Source organism: Lissotriton vulgaris, chromosome 2_1, assembly GCF_964263255.1.
Source record: "Lissotriton vulgaris chromosome 2_1, aLisVul1.2, whole genome shotgun sequence".
In the NCBI taxonomy this organism is placed as follows: Eukaryota; Metazoa; Chordata; class Amphibia; order Caudata; family Salamandridae; genus Lissotriton; species Lissotriton vulgaris.
The window spans coordinates 1095943037-1095964484 of record NC_141687.1 but is presented as its reverse complement, the minus strand read 5'-3'; the positions used below and the strand labels follow the sequence as shown (position 1 = coordinate 1095964484).

At 49.8% G+C, this 21448-nt stretch overlaps 1 protein-coding gene across 4 annotated transcripts in view; it reads right to left on the bottom strand.

Moving 5' to 3' along the window:
- Positions 1–21448, bottom strand: part of ARHGEF12 (Rho guanine nucleotide exchange factor 12) — an 888740-nt gene that overhangs the window by 175660 nt on the left and 691632 nt on the right. For all 4 annotated transcript variants that reach the window (XM_086956791.1, XM_086956792.1, XM_086956788.1 and 1 more), the window contains one exon: positions 6763–6984. In XM_086956791.1, coding sequence (XP_086812917.1) covers positions 6763–6984 — 222 coding nt within the window. The remainder of the gene's footprint in view (positions 1–6762; positions 6985–21448) is intronic.

The window sequence follows — 21448 nt, the reverse complement described above, 5'->3', positions numbered from 1 at the left end:
CACCTGTCTGTGGTGATGGATTTCCAGACTGGCAGGAACTGTTGTAGTCTCCCCCCGACCGGTGTTATATGGTCGGGGGGCAGTGACAAGACGTCACTGTTTGTTGTTGGCGGAGGATCGGGAGTTGTTGTTTCCACGACCTCTGCCCTTGGTGCTGTTTCCACGATAGCCACCCCTATTGGTCTTGATGTAGATGGTCTGCGTGCCTCCTTTACTATATTGTGTCTGCTGGGACACCTGGCCTCTGGAAGCTCCTCTATTGTTGGAGCGACGAAAAGAACCACCCCTGAACTGCTGGGACTAAAGAGCTCCCATAGACGTTGCAGTCTCTGTGTCCTTTTTAATTTTTTCCAAGGTGGTGTCCACTTCTGGGCCAAATAAGTGATCAGGGTTAACTGGTTGATTGAGTAAGGTGGTTTGTATCTCAGGCTTGCAGCCGGAGATTCTCAGCCAGGCGTGTCTACGTAACATAACGCTTGTATTAATCGCCCTGGCAGCAGTGTCTGCTGCGTCTAGCGCGCACTTAATAGACGCATTTGAAATAAGTGTTGTAACAGGGTTTCAAGTGTATCATAATGAGCTCTGTCGTATCTGGCTAAAAGTGCCTGTGTGTTGGAGATTCGCCAGACATTAGCCGCTTGAGCTGCCACCCTTTTCCCTGAGGCTTCTAGCACTTTGGATTCCTTGTCAGGGGGAGGAGCATCACCCGTGGTTTGCGAGTTCGCTCTTTTACGAGCATTGGAAACAACTAGCGAGTCCAATGGCAACTGTCCCTTGATATATGTAGGGTCCCCAGGTGCTGGCTTGTATTTATTTTCAATCCTGGTGTTTACCACTCTGGACCTTGTGGTCTCCTTAAAGATGTCTCCAGCGTGTTTCAGGACACCTTTTAGCATGGGTAGAATCTTGACAGTTCTCTCAGAGGTTGAGAAGGTGTCAAATAAAAAGTCCTCCTCAATAGGGTCAGTATGGAGTTGGACATCGTGATTTTTTGCTGCCCTCTCAATAAGTGCGTTGAACGCAGCCGTGTCTTCCGTAGGTGAAGTTTTAACAGCATAGACATTGCTGTCAGGGGCATTTCGTGGCTCCCCTGAGTCAACAGCGTCTGTCCAGGGTTCAGTGTGGTCTTCTGGATCAGTGTCGATAGGATAATTGTATTCCTCATTGTATGCATCCTCTACATCCACATCTGAATGTGTGGGTGAAGAAAAAGCAGGCTCTCGTCCATATGGTTGCAGAGGTTCAGACAGAAGAGGTGATGTTGCTAAATCCCTTTTTTCTTTAATGGAATCTTATACGACTCCATTGGCTGTTCAGGGACGATCTTTCGCTTGTGAATGGAAAGTCTACCAGATGAATTGCCTCGGTTGGTCTTCCTGGAGAGGCTGTCGATGCTTCGTGGCCTCTTCAGTAGTCGTAGGCTTTTTCCCCATGGACACCTTCTTGGCCTGTTCAACGCCCGTGTGTGGGGCGAACGCCTTAGGTGCCACCGGCGGCGGCAGTATAAACTTTATCTGCGTCTTTGGGGGTGGAGCGGCCTTCGCCCGACAGCTATAGCCTTTTCCTTTATGCGCTGCAGGGAGTCTGACACTTGCTTTGAAAAAGAGGCGGATGGCTGTGTCGACTCGATGGGATCTTTAGAGCCACAGTGTGTTTTGTGCTCAAGGTCCTTGCTGACTTTCGCTTTGTCGAGTCGACGCTTAGGATCGGTAGCGTCCTGCGCTTTGAGTCCTTTATTTGTGTCAACGGTCTTCGGCGCCGACTTCTTTGGGTCGATGTCCATGACCTTTTTCTTCGGTGCCCCAGATTTCGGCTCAACACCCTTATGCGACCTCTCCGGGTCGATAGCACCCTTTTGTTGCGTTCGAGCCGATGGTCCAGAAGCCTTCGATCCGATCAAAGTAACTTGTACTTTCGGTTTAGATTTAGTTTCCGGTGCTTTCGGTTTCGTGGTCACCGATGTTGTTGGTTTCGGTTTTGATCGATTAACCGATGGCTCTTTAGAATTGTCAGTAGCCGGGCCTTGAAGCGAGGCTGTAGAACTACTAGTTTGATCTTGGCTAAGGCCTTGTGGCGATCCCTCGACCAGCGCCTTATCGAGTGCTTCAGTGTCGGCCCCCATACCAGCGGGCGGGCCTAACTGCTCGCTCGAGCTATCTTCTATGGCCCCAAAGGCCTCATCGTCGTCTCCTACCTCGTCGACGACTTCGTCATTTTCGACCATCTCCTCATCTTCTGTGTCATAAGTGGAGTCAACCTCCGACGCAGAATCCGACTGGATCTCTTGAACTTCCTGCTCGACCCCTTCATCGTCTTCAGCATCGAAGATGTTCACCGGGTCAGGCGCTGTCTGCAGGGCTTCCTTCTGCGCCGCGCGTCGAAGGCGAAGTGTTTTCTTTGACCGGAACGGAGAACAAGTCATACAGCTGGCTTCATCGTGATCCGGAGACAGGCACTTGTTTCACACCGGGTGGACGTCGATGTGAGGATACTTGGAGTTGCAAACGGGACATCTTTTGAATGGGCTCCGTTCCATTTCGATCGTCGATAAGGCCTCTGGCGTCGACCGGGCCTTTGGAGCTGAATAGCCACGCGGCTATTCCTTGACGTCCAGCTCGAGAATCGAGCTGGAACGAGTACTCGGCACCGATCGCAACGACAATACCGACGATACCTATAGGCCTTTTGGCCAAAAAGAAAGTTTTCTATCGATTCCGAACTTGAGTTAACAAAAATACATCCGAACCCAATGGCGGAAAAAAACAATCTGAGGATGGAGAGGAGGCCCATGCGCACTGTAGTCCAGGGGAGGAGCCACCTTTCTCGTGATACTTCGAAGACTCTTCCAGGGCAACAATGTGCAATCATCCGGACCCAACACTAGGCGGCGATCTATGCACAGATATGAATTCAGCAGCCCACATGCCTCAAACATACTGGTTTAGGGGTTTGAGGACCAGTATTGGTCTGAGGGACCAGTCATTCTTGGGTATGAGGAAGTATAGTGAGTATACTCCTGTTCCTTCGTGCTGGAAAGGGACTGGCTCTATGGCCTCCTTTTCCAGCATACTTTTCACCTCTTGTTTTTAACAGGGCGATGTGTTCCGTGGACTAGGACGGTGTCTGGGTGGTATGTTGGGTGGAGTAGAAGTCAGTTCTAGACAGTAGCCATACTGGATAATTTTTCTTACCCACCTGTCTGTGGTAATGTTGTTCCAGACTGGTAGGAACTATTGTATTCTTCCTCCGACCGGTGTTATGTGGTCTGGAGGTAGTGTATTGAAGTCACTGTTTTGTGGCAGTGGAGGTTCTGTTGTTATTGCCTCCATGTCCTCTCCCCTTAATGCTATTTCCTCTGTATCCACTTCGATTGGGACCTTTATTGAAGGTGGACTGGGTATTGCCTTTATATGCTGAGGCACCTTGTGACGTGTTGCCTCGTGCAGCTTCTCTGTATTATGAGCGCCGAAAGGAGCTTTTATGCTGTTGGAACTGCAGCGCACCCATTGATTTTGCAGTCTCAGTGTCTTTTTTCATCTTATCCAGAATATTATCTACTGCTGGTCCAAAGAGAAAGTCTGGATTGACCGGCTGGTTTAGAATAGTAGATTGCACCTCGCTTTTAAAGCCTGAGATGCGTAGCCATGCGTATCGTCTTAGCAAGACACTAGTGTTAACGGATCTTGCTGCGGTATCTGCTGCGTCTAATGCACATTTAATGGAAGCATTTGTGATGAGCTTCCCCTCCTGAATAAGAGCATCAGCTTGTTCTTTGAATGGCTCAGGTAGATGTTGCAGTAAGCTCTCTAGTCTATCGTAGTGTGCTCTATCGTAGCGAGCTAGTAGAGCCTGCGTGTTAGCTATTCTCGGTGAATTGGCTGCCTGTGCAGCCACTCTTTTTCCTGAGGCTTCAAGGATTTTTGATTCTTTATCGGGAGGTGGTGCTTCTCCAGTTGTTTGAGAGTTAGCCCTTTTTCGTGCATTAGCTACAACTAGTGAATCAAGTGGTAGTTGACCTCTAATGTATGTGGGGTCTGTAGGGGCAGGCCTATATTTTTTCTCAACCCTAGGGTTGATAACACGTGCTCTAGCTGTATCCTTAAAGATATCAGTGGCGTGTTTTAGTACACCCTTTAACATAGGGAGTGTTCTAACTGTTCTCTCAGAAGAGGCAAATGTGTCAAAAAGGAAATCCTCTTCTATTGGGTCACTATGCATATCAGCATTGTGGTATAGTGCGGCCCTATCCACTAGTAGGTTAAATGCCACTGTATCATCTGTGGGTGATGGTTTAACTGGGTAGGAGGAGGTGTCAGGGATGGGATGTGTATGATATAGGTCTTGTTGATTGTCCCATGTGTTATCTTGTGTCTCTGGGTCCTGTGGATAGTTATAATCCTGCTTAGGATCCTCTTTTGCATAATCTACATTATACTCTGACTGTGTAGGAGAGTAAGGGGCATAAGGCGTGGTAGGCATAGTAGGAGAGACAGGTTCGAAAGGTCTAAGTGGCGAAGTGGCAGAGTCTTTCTTTTTCTTTAGAGGAATTGGTGAAGAAGGTTCAGTGTCCACTGGTCTCTTCTTTTTGCGGTAAACTGTTACTTTGCCAGTCTCAGGGTCTATGTACACTTTTGATTGTTCCTCTTCAATAGGATCAGGGTGAAAGAGTTCTTCTTCCACTGTCCTTGGTTTTGGAGTCGAATCCTTTGGTTTTGTCTTTTTTGGTTCGACGTTTGTTTTCGGATCGACAGTTTTAGTCGGTTTGATAGGCTTAGGTATCTTTTCAGCCTTCTTCTGGTCGAGGCTTGGTTTCGCATCGACCGGACTTGTGGGTCGAACCGTTTTTTTCGGAGGCTCGACTTTTTTTGGTTGTTTGTCCTTTGTCGAATCGATTGGTTTCTTCGGTTTGACTGGGTTCTTTGGAGCAGTTGTGCCCGGGTCGATTGGCTTTGGCGCAACCTTCTTTGGTTGGACTGCTTTCGGTTCGTCGACTTTCGGTTTCGGTTCGACCGGCTTTTTCGGAGCGACGTTCGAGTCAACACCCCTTTTCTCGGGTCAACGGCCTTTGGTTGTAAAGGCTTACGCGGTACGTCGAGCTTTGGCGCGGCGGCCTTTGGGTCTGCGACTTTCGGTACGATGACCTTCGGTACGACAGCCCTTGGATCAACAACCTTTGGTTTTTTGAGAACGTGACTTGGGCCTGGTGTGTCAAAAGGCTTTTTATTGGGATTTGTAGCCGAGCTTGAGTGCGGGTCTATTGAATTAGTGTCTTGATCTTGGCTACGGCCTGTTGACGATGCCTCGACCAGAGCCTTTGTTCTCGGTAGAGTGGGTTTCAGGGGCAGTGTACTCACGGTTCGCCCCTGCGGGATCTGTTTGTCTTCTGAATCGTCCTCGATGGGCACGATCTCTAGATCCGAGTCTTCTACGTCGACGAGCTCTTGGTCGTCGTCGAAAATGTTTTCCGGGTCTGGTGCTGGTCTCTGCATCTCTTGCCTAGCGGCCCGTCGATTCCAGATCATCTTTTTGGAACGGAATTGGGCACAAGCCAGGCAATCTTCTTCTTTATGGTCTGGTGACAAATACTTGTTGCATACTGGATGTCTCTCAGTATGCGGGTACTTGGAATGGCATTGTGGGCAGAATTTAAATGGACTCCGTTCCATCGATGATAGGTCCACGTGGCGTCGGAAGGCCCAACGGGCCGCGTCGACGACCGGAGAGAAGTAGGAAGTTTAGCCGAGGTAATAGGCACCGAGCGGAAACAATACCGTCGAGTCCGAAGGCCTTTAAAAAAGTTTTGTTTCTATTCCGAACTTTGAGTGTAGGAAAAACATCCGAACCCAATGGCGGAAAAAAGCAATCTTAAGATGGAGAGGATGCCCATGCGCACTGTAGTCCCTGAGAGGAGCCACCTATCTTGTGATACTTCGAAGACTCTTCCAGGACAACAAGGTGCAATCATCCGGACCCAACACTAGGCGGCGATCTATGCACAGATATGAATTCAGCAGCCCACATGCCTCGAACCTGGTGTTCGTGTGCCTGAAATGCACCTATGTAGGTGACAGCAACGTCATAACCAACGCTAACAACGCAGATGTCACGTGGAACCAAATGGAGGCAACAGACCGCTCACGCAAGGGGTATTGCTCGAGCAAAAGTTTTCTGGATCCAGCATGACACCTGGGAAATTCAAAGGTAAGGAATCTGCAGCTAGAAGTCTCTATCAGATATAAATGTAATGCACATATGAAGCACTTCATGTGCATCTGGATTTCTACAATCCATGTTAGAGTGCAGGAAAGACATGGTGGACATAAGAATGCTTATTTGTCTCCTTTGTAAAAAGAACATGGAGAAAGATAAAGGTAACATTTTAATACATTTGTGCAATGTAGAATCAGCAGTAAACAAAAATATTTCTTATTGCCCTCTCCACTGCTCCTTGTATGTGTCGGGTGAAATGTCATGGTTGGGAACTCCCTTATTGATTTTGATGCAGATAGACAGTTTTTAGTTTTAAAAATTATGTAGATTTATTTTACTTTCATATACATATTGAGACATAGTGACATTTTAAACAATGCAAGTTGGACAAAGCAAATGACTTAAAATTAACTGATTTAAACTAGGTCAACAAAGAAAAATAATATAAACTTAGAAAATATGAAGCTGCAAGCAGTACAAACAACTGCATGCATCCACAAATATTCCAACGTCCATTTCAATCAATAAACTTGACTTTTTAAAGTGACTTACAGTGCTTTAAAGCATCAAGTGCCCACTGCGGCTCCAAATGAGGCAGCAGAGGTTCCTTACTGGGGTTCAGGGAGGATTTAGAGCCCATGGTGAGAATATGGTCCGGCACTGAATCATCAAGTGAGTCGCTTATTAGCTCTGCATTCTCCTGTACTGAAAAGAACCGTGCCTTCACACGCTTGGCTGATGACAGAAAAGAGGACGCCTCATTCAAGTGTTTCCCTGGAAACAAAAAGACAATCACCGGAGGCACTTTTCACAAAATCTTTATTCTCAAATCATACAGACAATTCTTAAGTCAGACCTGTCCTGAAAGCTGTATTGTATGAATTTGCAATCAAAAGGAACATATTAAAACGGGTTCAAAACCATTCACTGTCCAGCTCTGAAGATCAGATTGGCATTGCTGGCGGCCAAAGCAGGGCCGAGGTCATCCTATGACCAGGTGCTTCAAATTTATTTGGACATGGTGATTTGTCTTGGAGAACCATGATGTTTATACTAGCAGGAAAGGTGAAGCTGAAGTCAAGGGAAATCCCCATACTCCATTTATCTGATTTAACATTAAGGTTAATTTGTGGATTTCAAAAGAAGAACAAAAAGGAAAAAACATCCTAGCAGCATCCTTAGCTAGTTCAAGAAATGCAAGGATGTGAAGCAGGCTAACTAGGTGGCCAGGCAGAACAGAGAACGACAGCAAGAAAAACAAAACAAAACAATGGCAAAACAAAGGTATTTCTTCATAAAATATATTTCCTTTTCAGCTACTTTATAATTTTTTCCACACACCAGAACTAACGCGGCAAACCCCTATCCAAGCCTCAAGAACTTCTGCTGTATATATAAATCTTATCTCTGCCACCCAACTTTGGATATCAGAAGAGATACAGTCCTCCTAAATTCGTGTCTGGTTCAGCCATGCAACACTAAATGCAGAGAAACAAACAGCCTAGCTGCCAAATCCTACAGACCTGTGGAAGGATAATTAGTAAAACAGAATCAGAATGGCTATTAAAATTCGCAAATATGCACAAGTTACTTACCTTCGGTAACGATATAGCTTAAAGAAACAGTAGTTGGTGTTAGATTCCTTACCATAGAATATCCCCAGGCGTCAGACTGGATCCGGAAAGTTTTGCGTAGCAGTACCCCTGCACGTCGGTAAGCGGCGTCTGCCGCTCCGCGTCCGTCGTCGGCGCTGGGATGACGTCATCGGAGTACTTAGACACCGCCCTCGCGCGCTGACGTCAGTTCTTATACACAGCTTTTCTGTGTCACGAACGCAGAGCCATGATAAAAACCGACACTGGTGCCATGAAACTAGGGCCCTCAAAGGGAAGAACCTTAACCCTAGATATCGGTTCGCAGAACGGGGAGCATGAGTGAGGCGGTAAGGAATCTAACACTAACTACTGTTTTCTTACAGATATATCATTACCGAAGGTAAGTAACTTGTGCATCTGAAAGAAACAGGTTAGTGTTAGATTCTTTACCTTAGAATAGATACCCCAGCAATACCAGCCCCGGTGGTGGGTCTGCGAACGAATGATCACACCAGAAAGTCCTGAAGAACAGAACGGCCGAAAAAGCCATCTCTCCGGACTTGGCTGACCAGGCAGTAGTGTCTAGCGAACATGTGCAGCGAGGCCCATGTAGCTGGCCGACAGATGTCCTGCAAGGGGACTCCCCGACCCAGGGCAGTAGTAGCCGCCGTGGACCGAGTGGAATGGACCCTCAACCCCACAGGAGGCTCCTTTTTAGCAAAAAATAAGCATACCTTGATGCACAACACAACCCATCCAGAGATAGTCCGTTTGTGCACCGCCCGTCCCATCTTAGCACCCACGTAACCAACAAAGAGCTGGTCGTCCACCCGGAACTGGCGTGTGCGGTCCAGGTAGAATGAGAGCGCACGTTTTGGGTCCAGACGGTGGCGCCTCTCTTCCTCTTTAGAGGGATGCGAAGGTGGAAAGAAGGTGGGCAAGGTGATGGACTGCCCGATGTGGAAGGCTGTGACTACCTTGGGCAGGAAAGAGGGACACGTTCACAAATTTGTTCCACCTGCAGGCGTATACCGATTTTGTGGAGGGACGCCTGGCTGCCAGAATCACATCACAGACCTCAGGAGGCAAGTCAAATGGCCTCAACTGTCGCCGCTCAATCTCCAGGCATGGAGGTGGAGACTGGACAGGTTCGGGTGGAGAACCGTCCCCTGCTGCTGCGACAGAAGGTCCTCCTGAAGAGGCAGACAAATCGGGGGATCGACTGACATGCTGAGTAGCTCGGGATACCAGTATCTTCGTGCCCAGTCCGGAGCCACAAGGATGACTTGGGCCCGGCACTGCCTGTTCTTCTTCAGCACTCTGGGCAGATGGTATAGGCGGAAAGGCCTACAATAGACCGCAGCTCCAATCGCGACGAAAAGCGGCTCAGAGCGAGTGCTGCCTTGGAAATTCCAACGCGCAGAACGGATGACATTGCGCGTTCTCTTCGGTGGCGAATAGATCTAACCAAGGCTCTCTCCATCGCTGAAAGAGACCTTGCGCCACGTCAGAGTTCAGACGACATTGGTGATCCATCATGCACCGGCGGCTGAGTTCGTCCACCCTGGCGTTCAGTGAACCTGCCAGGTGTTGAACCACCAGGGTGACGCCCTGGTGTTCCAGCCATTGCCAGAGGCGCAGAGCCTCCTACAAAGGGTCCACGACCCCACCCCGCCCTGTTTGTTGCAGTACCACATGGCGATGGTGTTGTCCGTGAACACCTGCACTACACTTCCCCGGACAGAGGGAAAGAATGCCTTCAGTGCAAGTTGGATAAAGCAGCTCCAGAAGGTTGATATGGAGCCGGGACTCCGCCGGAGACTAGAGGCCTCTGATCTCCGCCTCTCCCATGTGGCCCCCCCCAGCCCAGGAGGGACGCATCCGTCACTACTACGTGCTCCGGTTGGGGTAGGGAGAGGAATCTGCTGTTGACTCAATCGCGGTCCGTGAGCCACCACTGCAACTGTCTCGCAGTGCCCTCCGAGATCAGGACGTGGTCGGACAGGTTGCCCTGATGCTGGGCCCACTGAAACTTCAGATCCCACTGCAGAGCCCACATCTGCCACCTGGCGTGTTGCACCAGAAGGATGCAGGAGGCCATCAACCCCAGATGCCGCAGCATCAACCTGACAGACTCAGGATAAAGGCCGAAAGATCGGAATCAGAGCCTGAATATCCCGAACCCGCTGTTCGGGAAGATAAACCCGAAACTGCGCCAAGTCCAGAACCGCTCCGATGAAGAGGAGCTTCTGAGAGGGACATAGGGATGTATGACGTTACAACGCATGCTTTTACCACGCATGCCATTACAACGCAGTTTTTACAACGCATACCATTACAACGCATAGCGCTTTGGGGTGCTGGATAGTGAATAGTTTAATTTACTATTCCAACTCCAGTCCCCGTGGATAGTAGGGAAGGTGTTGGATAGTAAATTAAATCTACTCCCTATCCTAGAGCGCCCCCCCAGCGCAATGCGTTGTAATGGTTTGCGTTGTAATGGTTGCGTTGTAATGGTTGCGTTGTAATGGTAGTGCATTGTAAAAGTTTTGTTGTAAAGGCTGTTCACCGGGACACAGGTGTGACTTCGGCACATTGATGGAGAACCCCAGCAGGTGCAAGAGGTCGGCCGAAGTCTGGAGGTGGCTGACGACTGTCTGGGGCGAGCCCGCCTTCAACAACCAGTCGTCGAGATAGGGGAAGACTGACACCCCTAATCTGAGCAGTTGGGCTGCGACCACCGCCATCACTTTCGTGAACACCAGAGGGGCGCTGGTAAGGCCGAAGGGGAGCACGGTAAACTGAAAGTGCTCGCAGCCTACCGTGAACCGCAGGTAACGCCGGCAGGACGGGGATGTGAAAATATGCGTCCTGCAAGTACAACGCTACCATCCAGTCTTCTGGGTCTAGGGAAGCAAAGACCTGAGCCAAAGTCAGCATCTTGAACTTCTCCTTCCGGAGGAAGCCAATGACGTTCCGCAGGTCCAAGATAGGGCGTAGGTCCCCTTTGCCCTTCTTGGGAACCAGAAAGTAGTGGGAGTAACAACCACACCATACTTCTGGCCCAGGAACGCGCTCGATGGCCTCCTTGGCCAAGAGGGCCGTAACTTCCTCTTGGAGAAGTTGCAAGTGATCCCCCGACACACAGTGGTACTGCGGAGGCATGGCTGGAGGGGTCGCCTCGAAGGGGAGGGAGTAGCCCCTTCGGACGATTTGCAGCACCCACCTGTCCGATGTGATAGAGCGCCAGTGGAGGAGGTGATGGCGAACCCTGCCCCCCACTGGCGTCGAATGGGCCTGAAAGCTCAGACTAGGAAGGCTTTGAGGCAGATGCTGCCGTGGTGGATGTGGACTTCTGTCCACTGGCACCGCCACAGCGGTTACCACGTTCACTGCCGCGCGGGATGTTAGTCTGCGGCCCGTGGCTGTCAGGACGTGAGGGGGCGCCCCTTCCTTGGCCACGAAAGGGGCAAAAGGCAGAAGTCTGCTGGTGCTGGCCCGACAGGCCCAAGGACTTGGCCGTAGCCCTGGAGTCCTTGAAACGCTCAAGCGCACTGTCTGCCTTGTTGCCAAAGAGGCGACGGCCATCAAACGGCATGTCCATGAGGGAATTCTGGACATCAGCCGAAAAGTTGGCGGACCTCAGCCAGGCGTGGTGGCGAACCGCCACCGTCGTAGATCACCCTGCCCAGCGTGCCTGTGGTATCCAGCCACATTGGATAGAATACTGTGCTGCATCCCGCCCTTCCACAAGTGCTTGAGCGAGTTTGACCCAGGCCTCCTCCGGGCAAGCAGGCAGCACGTCCGCGACTGTGTCCCACAGAGAGTGTGTATAACGGCCCAAAAGGCAAGCGGTGTTGACCGACCGCAACCCCGAACTAAGTGAGGAGAACAGCTTCTTACCGAACTGCTCATACCTTTTGGATTCTCGATCAGGTGGTGCAGTCGGGAATGCGGTCTGGGAGTTAGAGGCCTGGATAACCAGGCTCTCGGGGGTGGGGTGGGTGTACAGGAAGTTAGGGTCGCCTGGGACCGGGCGGTGGCACCTGGCCACGTTCCGATCTACAGGGGTACCTGTAGCGGGCCTGGACCAAGTGCCCAACAGAAGGTCAGTAAGGGCCTCATTAAACGGCAGTAGAGGCTACGAAGAGCTTGCCTGTGGTTTAAGGAACTCGATGAGGAGGTTAGTCCTCACGGCCGCAATGGGGAGCTCAAGACCCAAGGCCTTGGCCATCCTCGTCAGCACCACGCTGTAAGCAGCCCCCTCCTCCGTAGCCACGGTAGGAGGGGAGACAAAGCCAGTGTCGGGCGAAGTGTCCAAACCACTGGCCTCCCCTAGATCAACTGCCCAGTCCTGAAACGACTGGCACTCTCATGCCAGAGAATCCTCAGACCCTCCCCAATTCCCCTCGCCTCCCATCTCCTGATAGTCAGGTTCAAAGGATGGGGCCGGATCATAGAAGAATTGGTCTTCTCTCGACGTCGAATGCAGCATCGAGCGACGCCGGTCCGACGCCGGATATGGACCGAGGGAGGGACCAGGGACGTCGTCGTCCAGGGGCGGCGTCGGGGGGCGACACTCTGGGGGTGGGCGCCGGCGCCGTAAGGTCGACCAGAGACGACCCGGATCCGGACCCGGATCTGGTGGGGCCATGCGGCGTCAGGACCGGAGTAGTCGACGGCACCGGGGCCGAAGCACCCAGCCCGCTTGGGCTCCCAGTCGGGGTCACGGGGCCCGAATGCGCCACAGCGGGACCAGACAGAGGAGAGAGCGACCTCATGGCCATGAGGAAGGCATCGATCTCCTCCGGCGTCGCGTTCAGCCCAGGGACCGGCGGGTATGGAGCTGGCAGCGGCGCCTCCGTCTCCGGCAGAGCCACGTGGGCGGTGTCGCCCAAACCCCCGGCCTCAATGCGCGACCGTCGGGGGGAGTCGGAAGAGCGATGTCGTCTCTTCGACTTCTTGTTCCTCTTACCTGAGGACTTGGAGCCCGACGAATGGTGTCAACTCGCCGAGCTGCGATGACTGTGGCCCCGTGACTGGTCCTTCGACCTCCTCCTCGACCTGGACCGTGAACGGCGCGGGTCAGACTGCCGGAGCTCGAGGCGCTTACGGGACCGCTTCCGCCTAGCCTTCGATGTCAAAGCCCGGCAGTCGGGGCACGACTTGTCATCATGGTCGGCCCCAAGGCAATACAGGCACCGGCGATGGGGGTCGGTAACCAACATCAGTCTGTTGCAATCGGCACAGGGCTTGAACCTGGGCATCCCTACCGGCACCGATAGTCTTACGACTTGAAACAGGATCAAAAAGATCGAAAAAGTTAGTCAAAAAGTGACTAAGGAGTACTGCTTTTTCCGGATCTGCGCTTGCTGGCGCGGAAAAAAGAAGAACTGACGTCAGCATGCGAAGGCGGCGTCCAAGTACTCCGACAATGTCATCCTGGTGCCAATGCGCCGAACGCGGAGCCGCAGACGACGCCTATCGACGCGCAGGGGTACTGCTACGCAAAACTTTCCGGATCCAGTCTGACGCCTGGGGATATTCTAAGGTAAGGAATCTAACACTAACCTGTTTCTTTCAGACACATATTTTGAGAAAGTGCCTCTTTTGACATGGTTAGCTCCCACCTTTTGCCTGGTTAGCTCCCACCTTTTGCCTGGTATTTGCAGTGCACATGGTCCCTGCCTACCAGGTCTCTTGTGCCAGTGCTTCTTCTCTAAAACATATCCACAATTGACACTTTTGCCCCCTGAAAGTCCCTAGTAAGTGGCAACCTGGGTACATAGGGATTGGAAGATGAAGAGGGTTCCTTGGGACCCCCTTCACGAGGACCATACAACTGCCCTTGCAGTATACATGCCATTGTGAGGAGAAAAACGATAAAGTCAACATGGCACACTGCATGGGTGACATGCTACCCAGCACAGCCTGTAGGTGTAGGAACATCACCCCTCTAGCAAGCCTCACAGCTCTAAGATAGGTTGCACTATACCACAGGTGAAGGCATATCTGTAGGAGAAGATATACCCCTACAATATTTAAGTCTATTGTTAAATATTGCAAGTACCAGGGAAGCCATAAGAAGCGCATGGGCTGGAAACTTGACAACTAGATTTCCCCAGCACCATGATGGCTTCACTGAAAACAGTAGTGTTTGGTACCAAACAGCTCCTTGTAATAAATCCACACTGATGCCAGTGTGAGATTTATTACAACATGTACTCAGAGGGCACCTCAGAGGTGCCCCCTGGAAAACCTACAGACCCTGGTGTGGGCACCTACTGGCTTTAGGCAGCCTGCCACACGCAGGTATGCTTCTGGACCCCTGGATGGAGAGCGTCTGCTCTCTGGGACCAGAAACAATGCGTATCCTGGTCAGAGGTGTCACACCTCCCCCAGGATGGACCAATACTCGAAGGGAAGCTTCAGAGGCCAGCTGCCATTGCAATACAAAGCCCAGCCTCCACTGCTAGGAGCAGATGGCAGAACCCATTTTACACACCCACTTTGGACTGGAAAACCAGTGGGAAAACCTTTGCCACCTTTGCCATCTCCACCCCTCAGGTGGAGGAGGGGAAGTTGAGCACACTTTTCAGTCCCCTCCATCTTGAAGATGAGGAGACTCCTCCAATCAGGGCTTGGCCTATGCCCCTCCCACATGAAGGTGGCATAATAGTGGGTGTAATCATCCCAGGTAAGCTGCCCAATGGCACAATCTACTGCTCCCCTAAAACGCTTCCTAAATTTAGTATTTAGGTGGCTCTCTCAGACCTAGAAACTAGATCTGCTGTGACCTAAGAAAAAAGCGAAGCCTGAAGACGACGATTGCCTTGGCCACAGTCCTACCAGCCTATCTCCAGCCCTGTCTTGAAGCCAGTGACCTCTGAAAACCCTGGGAGGACTGCTGCCTTCAAAAAAGAATCTAATCTCCTGTGGACAGTGGACTTGTCCAGAATAAATCAATTACAAGGGGTGCGGATCTAGCTGGAACGGAGATCCCGGCCACTCTGTACCAAAGGGCCACGTCTGAGTGGCCCACCTGCCCAGTGAAGGCTCCCCAGTGACCCAGACCTCGAGTTAAGCATTGGCTTACCTCACCTGGAGTCTGAGGACAACTGCAGCCTGAATCCAGAGGCACCCACTGACCGCGACTGGCTCCGATAAGAAGATTCAGACTTCTGAAGGCACCCTGCACCAGAAGCCCCTGAGGCTTGGTGATCTGAATTAATGGTGCTCCTGCAGCCTCTTACTTCTCTACTGCCTATGCGGTAGGTCTTCATCCTGCAACCTCTGGCCCAACGCCTGCAGTCTGTTTGCCAAAAGAAAAATCCCCATTGAAAAGCACTGGGAGCCCGATGCTGAATTTGCACTCTGCACCTGGCCGTCCCTGTGCCACTGGTGGTGTAGGTTTGGTGCTGCTTTGTGGCATCCCCCATGCTTGCTCTAACCTCCAAAGCTTGGTCCCTGCAACTGATTTACTTACCTGCAAGCAGTGTGGCTTTGAGCACCCCTGGTCTCCATTGAAACGCATTGGGCCAAACCCTGATTTTGACCTCTGCACCCAGGTGTCCCTGTGCCGCTGGTGGTGCAATGTTGCTACTCACCTGACCCTTGCTGACCCTTGGGCCCGAAGACTGGAACTTAAGTTGCTTACTTACCTGCATGACCGCATTATTTTCCTCTGTAGGATAACATTACATTTTTCTGAAATTGCACCAAGTGTCGAGTTTTGAAAGAGAAAAGTATTTTTAATTACAACATACTTACCTCATTGCGAAGATCTTGGTTTTAGTCCATACAAAGCTTATTTTTATAAAATTGGTGTAGATTCTATTTTTGAGTCATGTGTCCATTATCTGTCAACGTTGTGCAACAAATATCTTACACTTCTCTGTATAAGGCCTAAGGCTGCTCGCCCACCCTACCATAAATAGAGCAACCTGGGTTTACATTGAGCCCTGTACACTTTTGGGGAGTCCCTGGACTCTGTGCACGGTATAACCACACAGTGGCATACCATATACAGAGGCAGCATCCTATACATATAAAACATTAAACCAGAATACTCTTAATTGTGTACAAAACATTTGTGAATTATCTACTTCAATATTACCACATCTGACATATGCAAAAATATGACCCTGGCTTCCCCCAAAATGCAATCAAAATATCTGTGAACTTATCAGATTCTCATGCAAGATTACCATGTCTTCCTTCAGTCACATTACCACTACCAGACAGCACCAATCTACATAAGCATTTTTTTAGCAGCTGCTACCAAATAATGCTTTCTACAAAGAATGGGGTTAGCTATCCACCCATTTATCCAAATCCTGTCTCAGACAAAACAAAGCCAACTGTGTATATGCAAACTTAGAAAACCAGGAAGCAGAAGAAGTGAAGGGTCAAATTTGCGTTGATAAGGGCGTGGCTTGGATGGCCAACATGGAGGACGCACCTTAACGGAGCTCCGCACATCCACAACATTAAACAATTAAATCCGACATAATCTTGTACTGCGGAGCACATCGGCTGCACCACCGTGTAGCCGGATAATCCGACAGAGACCCACAACATGATCCCTGGCTGAAGTGGCGAATGAGCGGGGTTGCGGCCGTGCTGGGGCCTGGCACCGATTGCCGTTTGGTGGGTGGATCCGTCTTGGCCCTGCGAGGAGGGCGGAGAAGTTCGCAACACTGAAGGAAGGCGAGGGGCGCCCCATGGCCAGACGACTGCCTGGCTGGCTCCGGGTTGCGACCGCAGCCCGGAAGGCGTGAAGGACCCGCTGCCTCCGGATAGACTCCTTGAAGCAGCCTTCCTGCCTGGCCCATGCCTCCCCGCGGGACACGGGGCCTTGTTTGGGGCGGGCTAGACTCTTTGCGGGCCTGGGCGGTCGGTGCAGCCTGCAGGCCCGACCCCTGATCCTGAGTGGCCTGCAACTTGACACTCCCATAACCATTGACGAACTCAGTGCAGCACTGAAGGCCATACACCCTGTCCATGCTCCTGGATCCATCGGTTTTCCTATGGAAATCCTTAGACCACACATGAACACACTGGGTCCATACCTGCTTGAAGCCCTACATGAAGCAATTGACCAATACCAACTCCCCCAGGATTGGTGACATGCGGAGATTGCCCTCTTTTTGAAACCAGGTCGCCCGCCAGAAGGTTCAGCTTCATACAGACCTATCTCTCTTATTAACATTGAGCCCAAATTTCTGGGCAAAGTTCTTGCTGACCGCCTTAGATCCTGTGTACAAGACCTGGTCCACACGGACCAGTCCGGGTTCATGCCCCACCGTTCCTCACACCATAACATCAGACGGGTGCACAATGCCATGGCAAAAGCCCTGGAACCCGGACGCCCTACAGCCATATTGTTCGCAGACATCGACAAGGCGTTCGATTCCCTCAGCTGGTTGTACCTCTTTCGACTCTTGGAAGTCATTAACTTTGGCCCACGCTTTTTCAGCATATAAATGTCTACTTTATACAGGGCTAACCACCTCGGTCAGGGTCGCGGGACATTGCTGCTAGGCCCGTTTCCCATATATCGTTGTACCTTGCCTGTAGAACTTTTGGCGGTGTGGGTGCATAGTGACCCGGTGTTCAGAGGCTTTGAATGGGACTAAACTTGATCTGATCGCATTGCGCTGTACGCAGATGACGTCCTTTTCTTCATGACTGACCTGTGGTTTTTGGGGCCCGCATCCTACAGATCCTCCGGGTATTTGGCCAGACCACCGGACTTAACACTAACCCCTTCAAGCCTGTGTGGTTCCCGGTGTGCTGGAATCAAGGTCGGGATACTTGGGTGGAGCAACTGTCTTGCGCTACCACTGGATTCAAGTATCTAGGTATTTTTATGTCACCTTGTTAGAAGACCTCGTGGGCTCACAATATCAATCCACTGCTCAAAAGCCTCAAAGATGTGACTGCCGTTTGGTCTCCTCTTCCGCTTTCATTACACAGGCGCGCAGCATTTTTTTAAATGATCTCACTGCCCAGAATACCCTACAGGCTTCAGAATTTCCCATATATATGATATCACTGGGTTGGTTCGCACAGTTGAATGCTATACATAATACATTTCTCTGGCACGACAGGGCAATACGAGTGGCATTGCGTACGTATATGCAGTCAACTTATGGTGGCGGCAATGCAGCTGTATATGTATATACCTATTATGCGGCCTCCCATCTGCTAGTTGTTAATGAGAGGTGGTACAATTCACCCTTGGAACCGGCATTCACACTGGACCATATGGCAATGGGGAATGTTCACCTCCTTAATCTCCTATATAGTTCACAGACTCTAGATTTCCTACCCCCTGCCTGCAGCACAATGATTCGACACTAGTGAGCTATGGTTAAACAGATGGGATGGCATGGCCGCCTGACTCAAGCGACCCCGTTGTGGCATGGTACCCCTCTGCGCTCTGTGGCGGCACTTGTGGGATTCCGTGAGTTGGTCCTTGTGGGCATATCCACCTTGGGGGACGTAGTACAAGGCTCTGCATTGAAATCGTTCCAACAGCTCCAGGCAGCGTTTCAACTACACAAGACTCAATTCTATCAATTTCTCCAACTCGGGCATACCCTTACTCCCCTATTGCAGCCGGTTGACACACTGCCTGAACTTCACCCTCTGGAAGGGAAGTTATTGATGGGTGACTTGGGTGCCCACAAGACCCGCCAAATATATCAAACTCTGACATACAACCACACCACACTACATAAGACCAGGCAGGCATGGTACAGGACATACCAGTCATAACTGATGACGATTGGAATTAAGCCTTAGCTAGCCCTCAAGGTGCGGAGGTCTCATCGCGCTACAGACTCACAAAGTTTAAATATTTACACCTCATATACTACACCCGATTCTGACTCTGAAAGGCGGGCGCCATTCAGTACCTTATACGTTTGAGATGTGGGGTGGAACATGGGACCTTCATGCATACTGTCTGGGGCTGTACAGCACTGCAACTACTCTGGCAGAAGATTGCGGCATGCCTGAGTGAGGTGTTGTCGTGGGATCTCCCATTCAAGCTGAAACTACTGTTATTAGATAGTACTGAGGGTATCGGGGGAACCGGTACAAGCAGCACCTATTGTTTTTAGCCATCACCATTGCTAAATGGGATATTGCCCAGCAGTGGAATAGTGTGTCCCCTTCGACGATAGGCAGCTGGAAAAAGGCCTTTGAGGAGGGTATGAATGCTGAGATTGCTGTATTTCAAGCTAACCCCCAAAAGCATTGGGAAATATGGCAGTGTTGGGCAGATTACAGGGGTATAGAGCTACCCCCCTTTGTTACTCCAGAACCCTGATGATCTGTGTTCCCCTGATGAGTTTGGTCGTTGTACAACTAGGAATTTAATCTAAGACTTCCAGATCGTATATCCAATTGTACACTTATAACTCCATGGGATTTGAGATGTACTGCGCAATGTTGTAATTGTTGTATATGCACGTTTTCCAGAAGTTACGATTAGATGTATACACTGTCACATAATTTCATCAAAATGTATCCTTCGGGCCAAGGCCTAATGTATATTGTGTAAATGTAATAAAATATATTGTTGCATTGATAAGATCTTTAAGCCGTATTACAGAAATAGTGTCTCGAGGTAATCTCGAATCCCTGGGAGATGTGTAATTTCTGAGCTGGAAATGGACCTTGCTTTTAACCTGTGGTGGCGCTTATTGAGATGGCGGAGCACCGCACCTACTTGTGGGCTGATTGCCTCTCTGTGAGAATTCTCTTTCCCATTCATTTGATCATAGAGTACAACTCGACCTTTTAAAGTGCGGATCATTGAGCATGGAACTATTTGTCTTTGTAGCCTATGGCTACCCAAACCGTTGAAATGTTTAATCTAGCTTGTATCTGGCAAGTACAAAGCACAGAACAACCTGGATATAATTGTTTCTCGACACAATGTACTCATGCAGACTTCTTACTGAGTTTGAAGCTGTACACAACACACATCACTATTGGCTAACCCTTACGCTGGTTGAATCAGAGGATTAGAAAAAGGTTATCTTACTGGACTTTGTAAAATTACATCATCCATCCGTTTTACTGAAAACACAACTAGCAGTACAATTCCTTGTGCCCTTTCATACTGGCTCTGCTGACTATAAAACAATATGGACATTTTTTAAAGTATATATGGACAAGGCAATTACCCCATTTCAAGCAAAATGGGTGGATCAAGAGAAGCTAAGATGGTGGGATCTAAAGTCAGAAATATATCAAATTGAAAGCATGTTTAGAGAGTAAGAGGGAGTTGCAGAAATACACCGCTTATGTAGCAAAATTAGGACACTTCAGTCTGTGTACAAGGCATTGGATTATGCTGATCTATGAATCCATCACCACCCCCTTTTGTACCGGTATGTCTGAACTGGGGTGGCAGAGTGGGCTAAACAACGGTGATGGATTAAACCCAGTTCTTTTGAATGGGTGTGAGTGTTTGATTGATTCAGATGCTCCGTCCATCACCACCCCCTTTTGTACCGCTTTTGGCCGCCATACGTGTGGCAGGGTATGCTCAGACGTGAGTCCCTTGCTCACTTTGCCACTGGATTCAAGCTGAAGACGGCTGGAATGCCAGAAACCGGTCCTCAGAAGCTTGTTTCCGGTCCAGGGAAGACATGGATTGGCAGTTCGGGCTGGACTGTTCCCATGAGGCACAGGTTCAGACTGATTTGCATATAGCCATGTCTGAACTGGGGTGGCAGAGTGGGCTAAAGAACGGTGATGGATTAAACCCAGATCTTTTGACTGGGTGTGAGTGTTTGATTGATTCAGATGCTCCTTCCATCACCACCCCCTTTTTGTACCGATCTATGAATCTAGGCACAAGGATGGCTGTCACTAGTCTAAGAAATGCACTACATTTGTGACAAAGCACAATTATAGAAGGCGGGAGGGGAAGAGGAAAAATGCTAAGGAAAAGATCACTAAAACAACAAGCTTATGTCTGATATGGATACTGCTTAGGCAATGTCCGTTGAGTCTCTTCTACACTGTATCAAGTCCAATACTGTGCTCGATTAATTAGCATTTGTGATTTCACAACAGTATTGTATTGCTACAACTCGGACCAAAACAGCAGAAATAATTTCAGGCAATATCTTTACAAGACAGATCAATTTGGCTAGAAGGCCTCTTAAGAATGGCAATGTAGCTAAGGTAGAGGTTTTACAATTGGAATTGCTCATTAAACAATCATAATTAAAAGGAAGGAAGCCTTCACAATCGTGAGCTTTGCACCTCACGAAAAAAATTCATTGTTAAACTGTAAGGATGACATTTTCACTAAAATACTGCCTGTATGTTTAAATATTGTCCTAATGCAGATACTCTAGGGATGGGAAAGAACACGTGCAACTTTTTTGTTCAATGCAGAATTTGTGGTAGTTAACACTTTCACATTTAAAACGGTACCTGTGGATGCAGAGAAGACCTTTTATTGTGTTGCCTTGGACGGCGGACTCTGCTCTAACTTAGGAAAGAGCCGAGATTCTCCTCTTCAAAGAATGCAGCATTTCGCTTTCAGAAATAAGCTACCCCTTCAATCACAAGCTGACTCAGTCTTCGCCTTTATCCCTATAGTATTCTGTTAG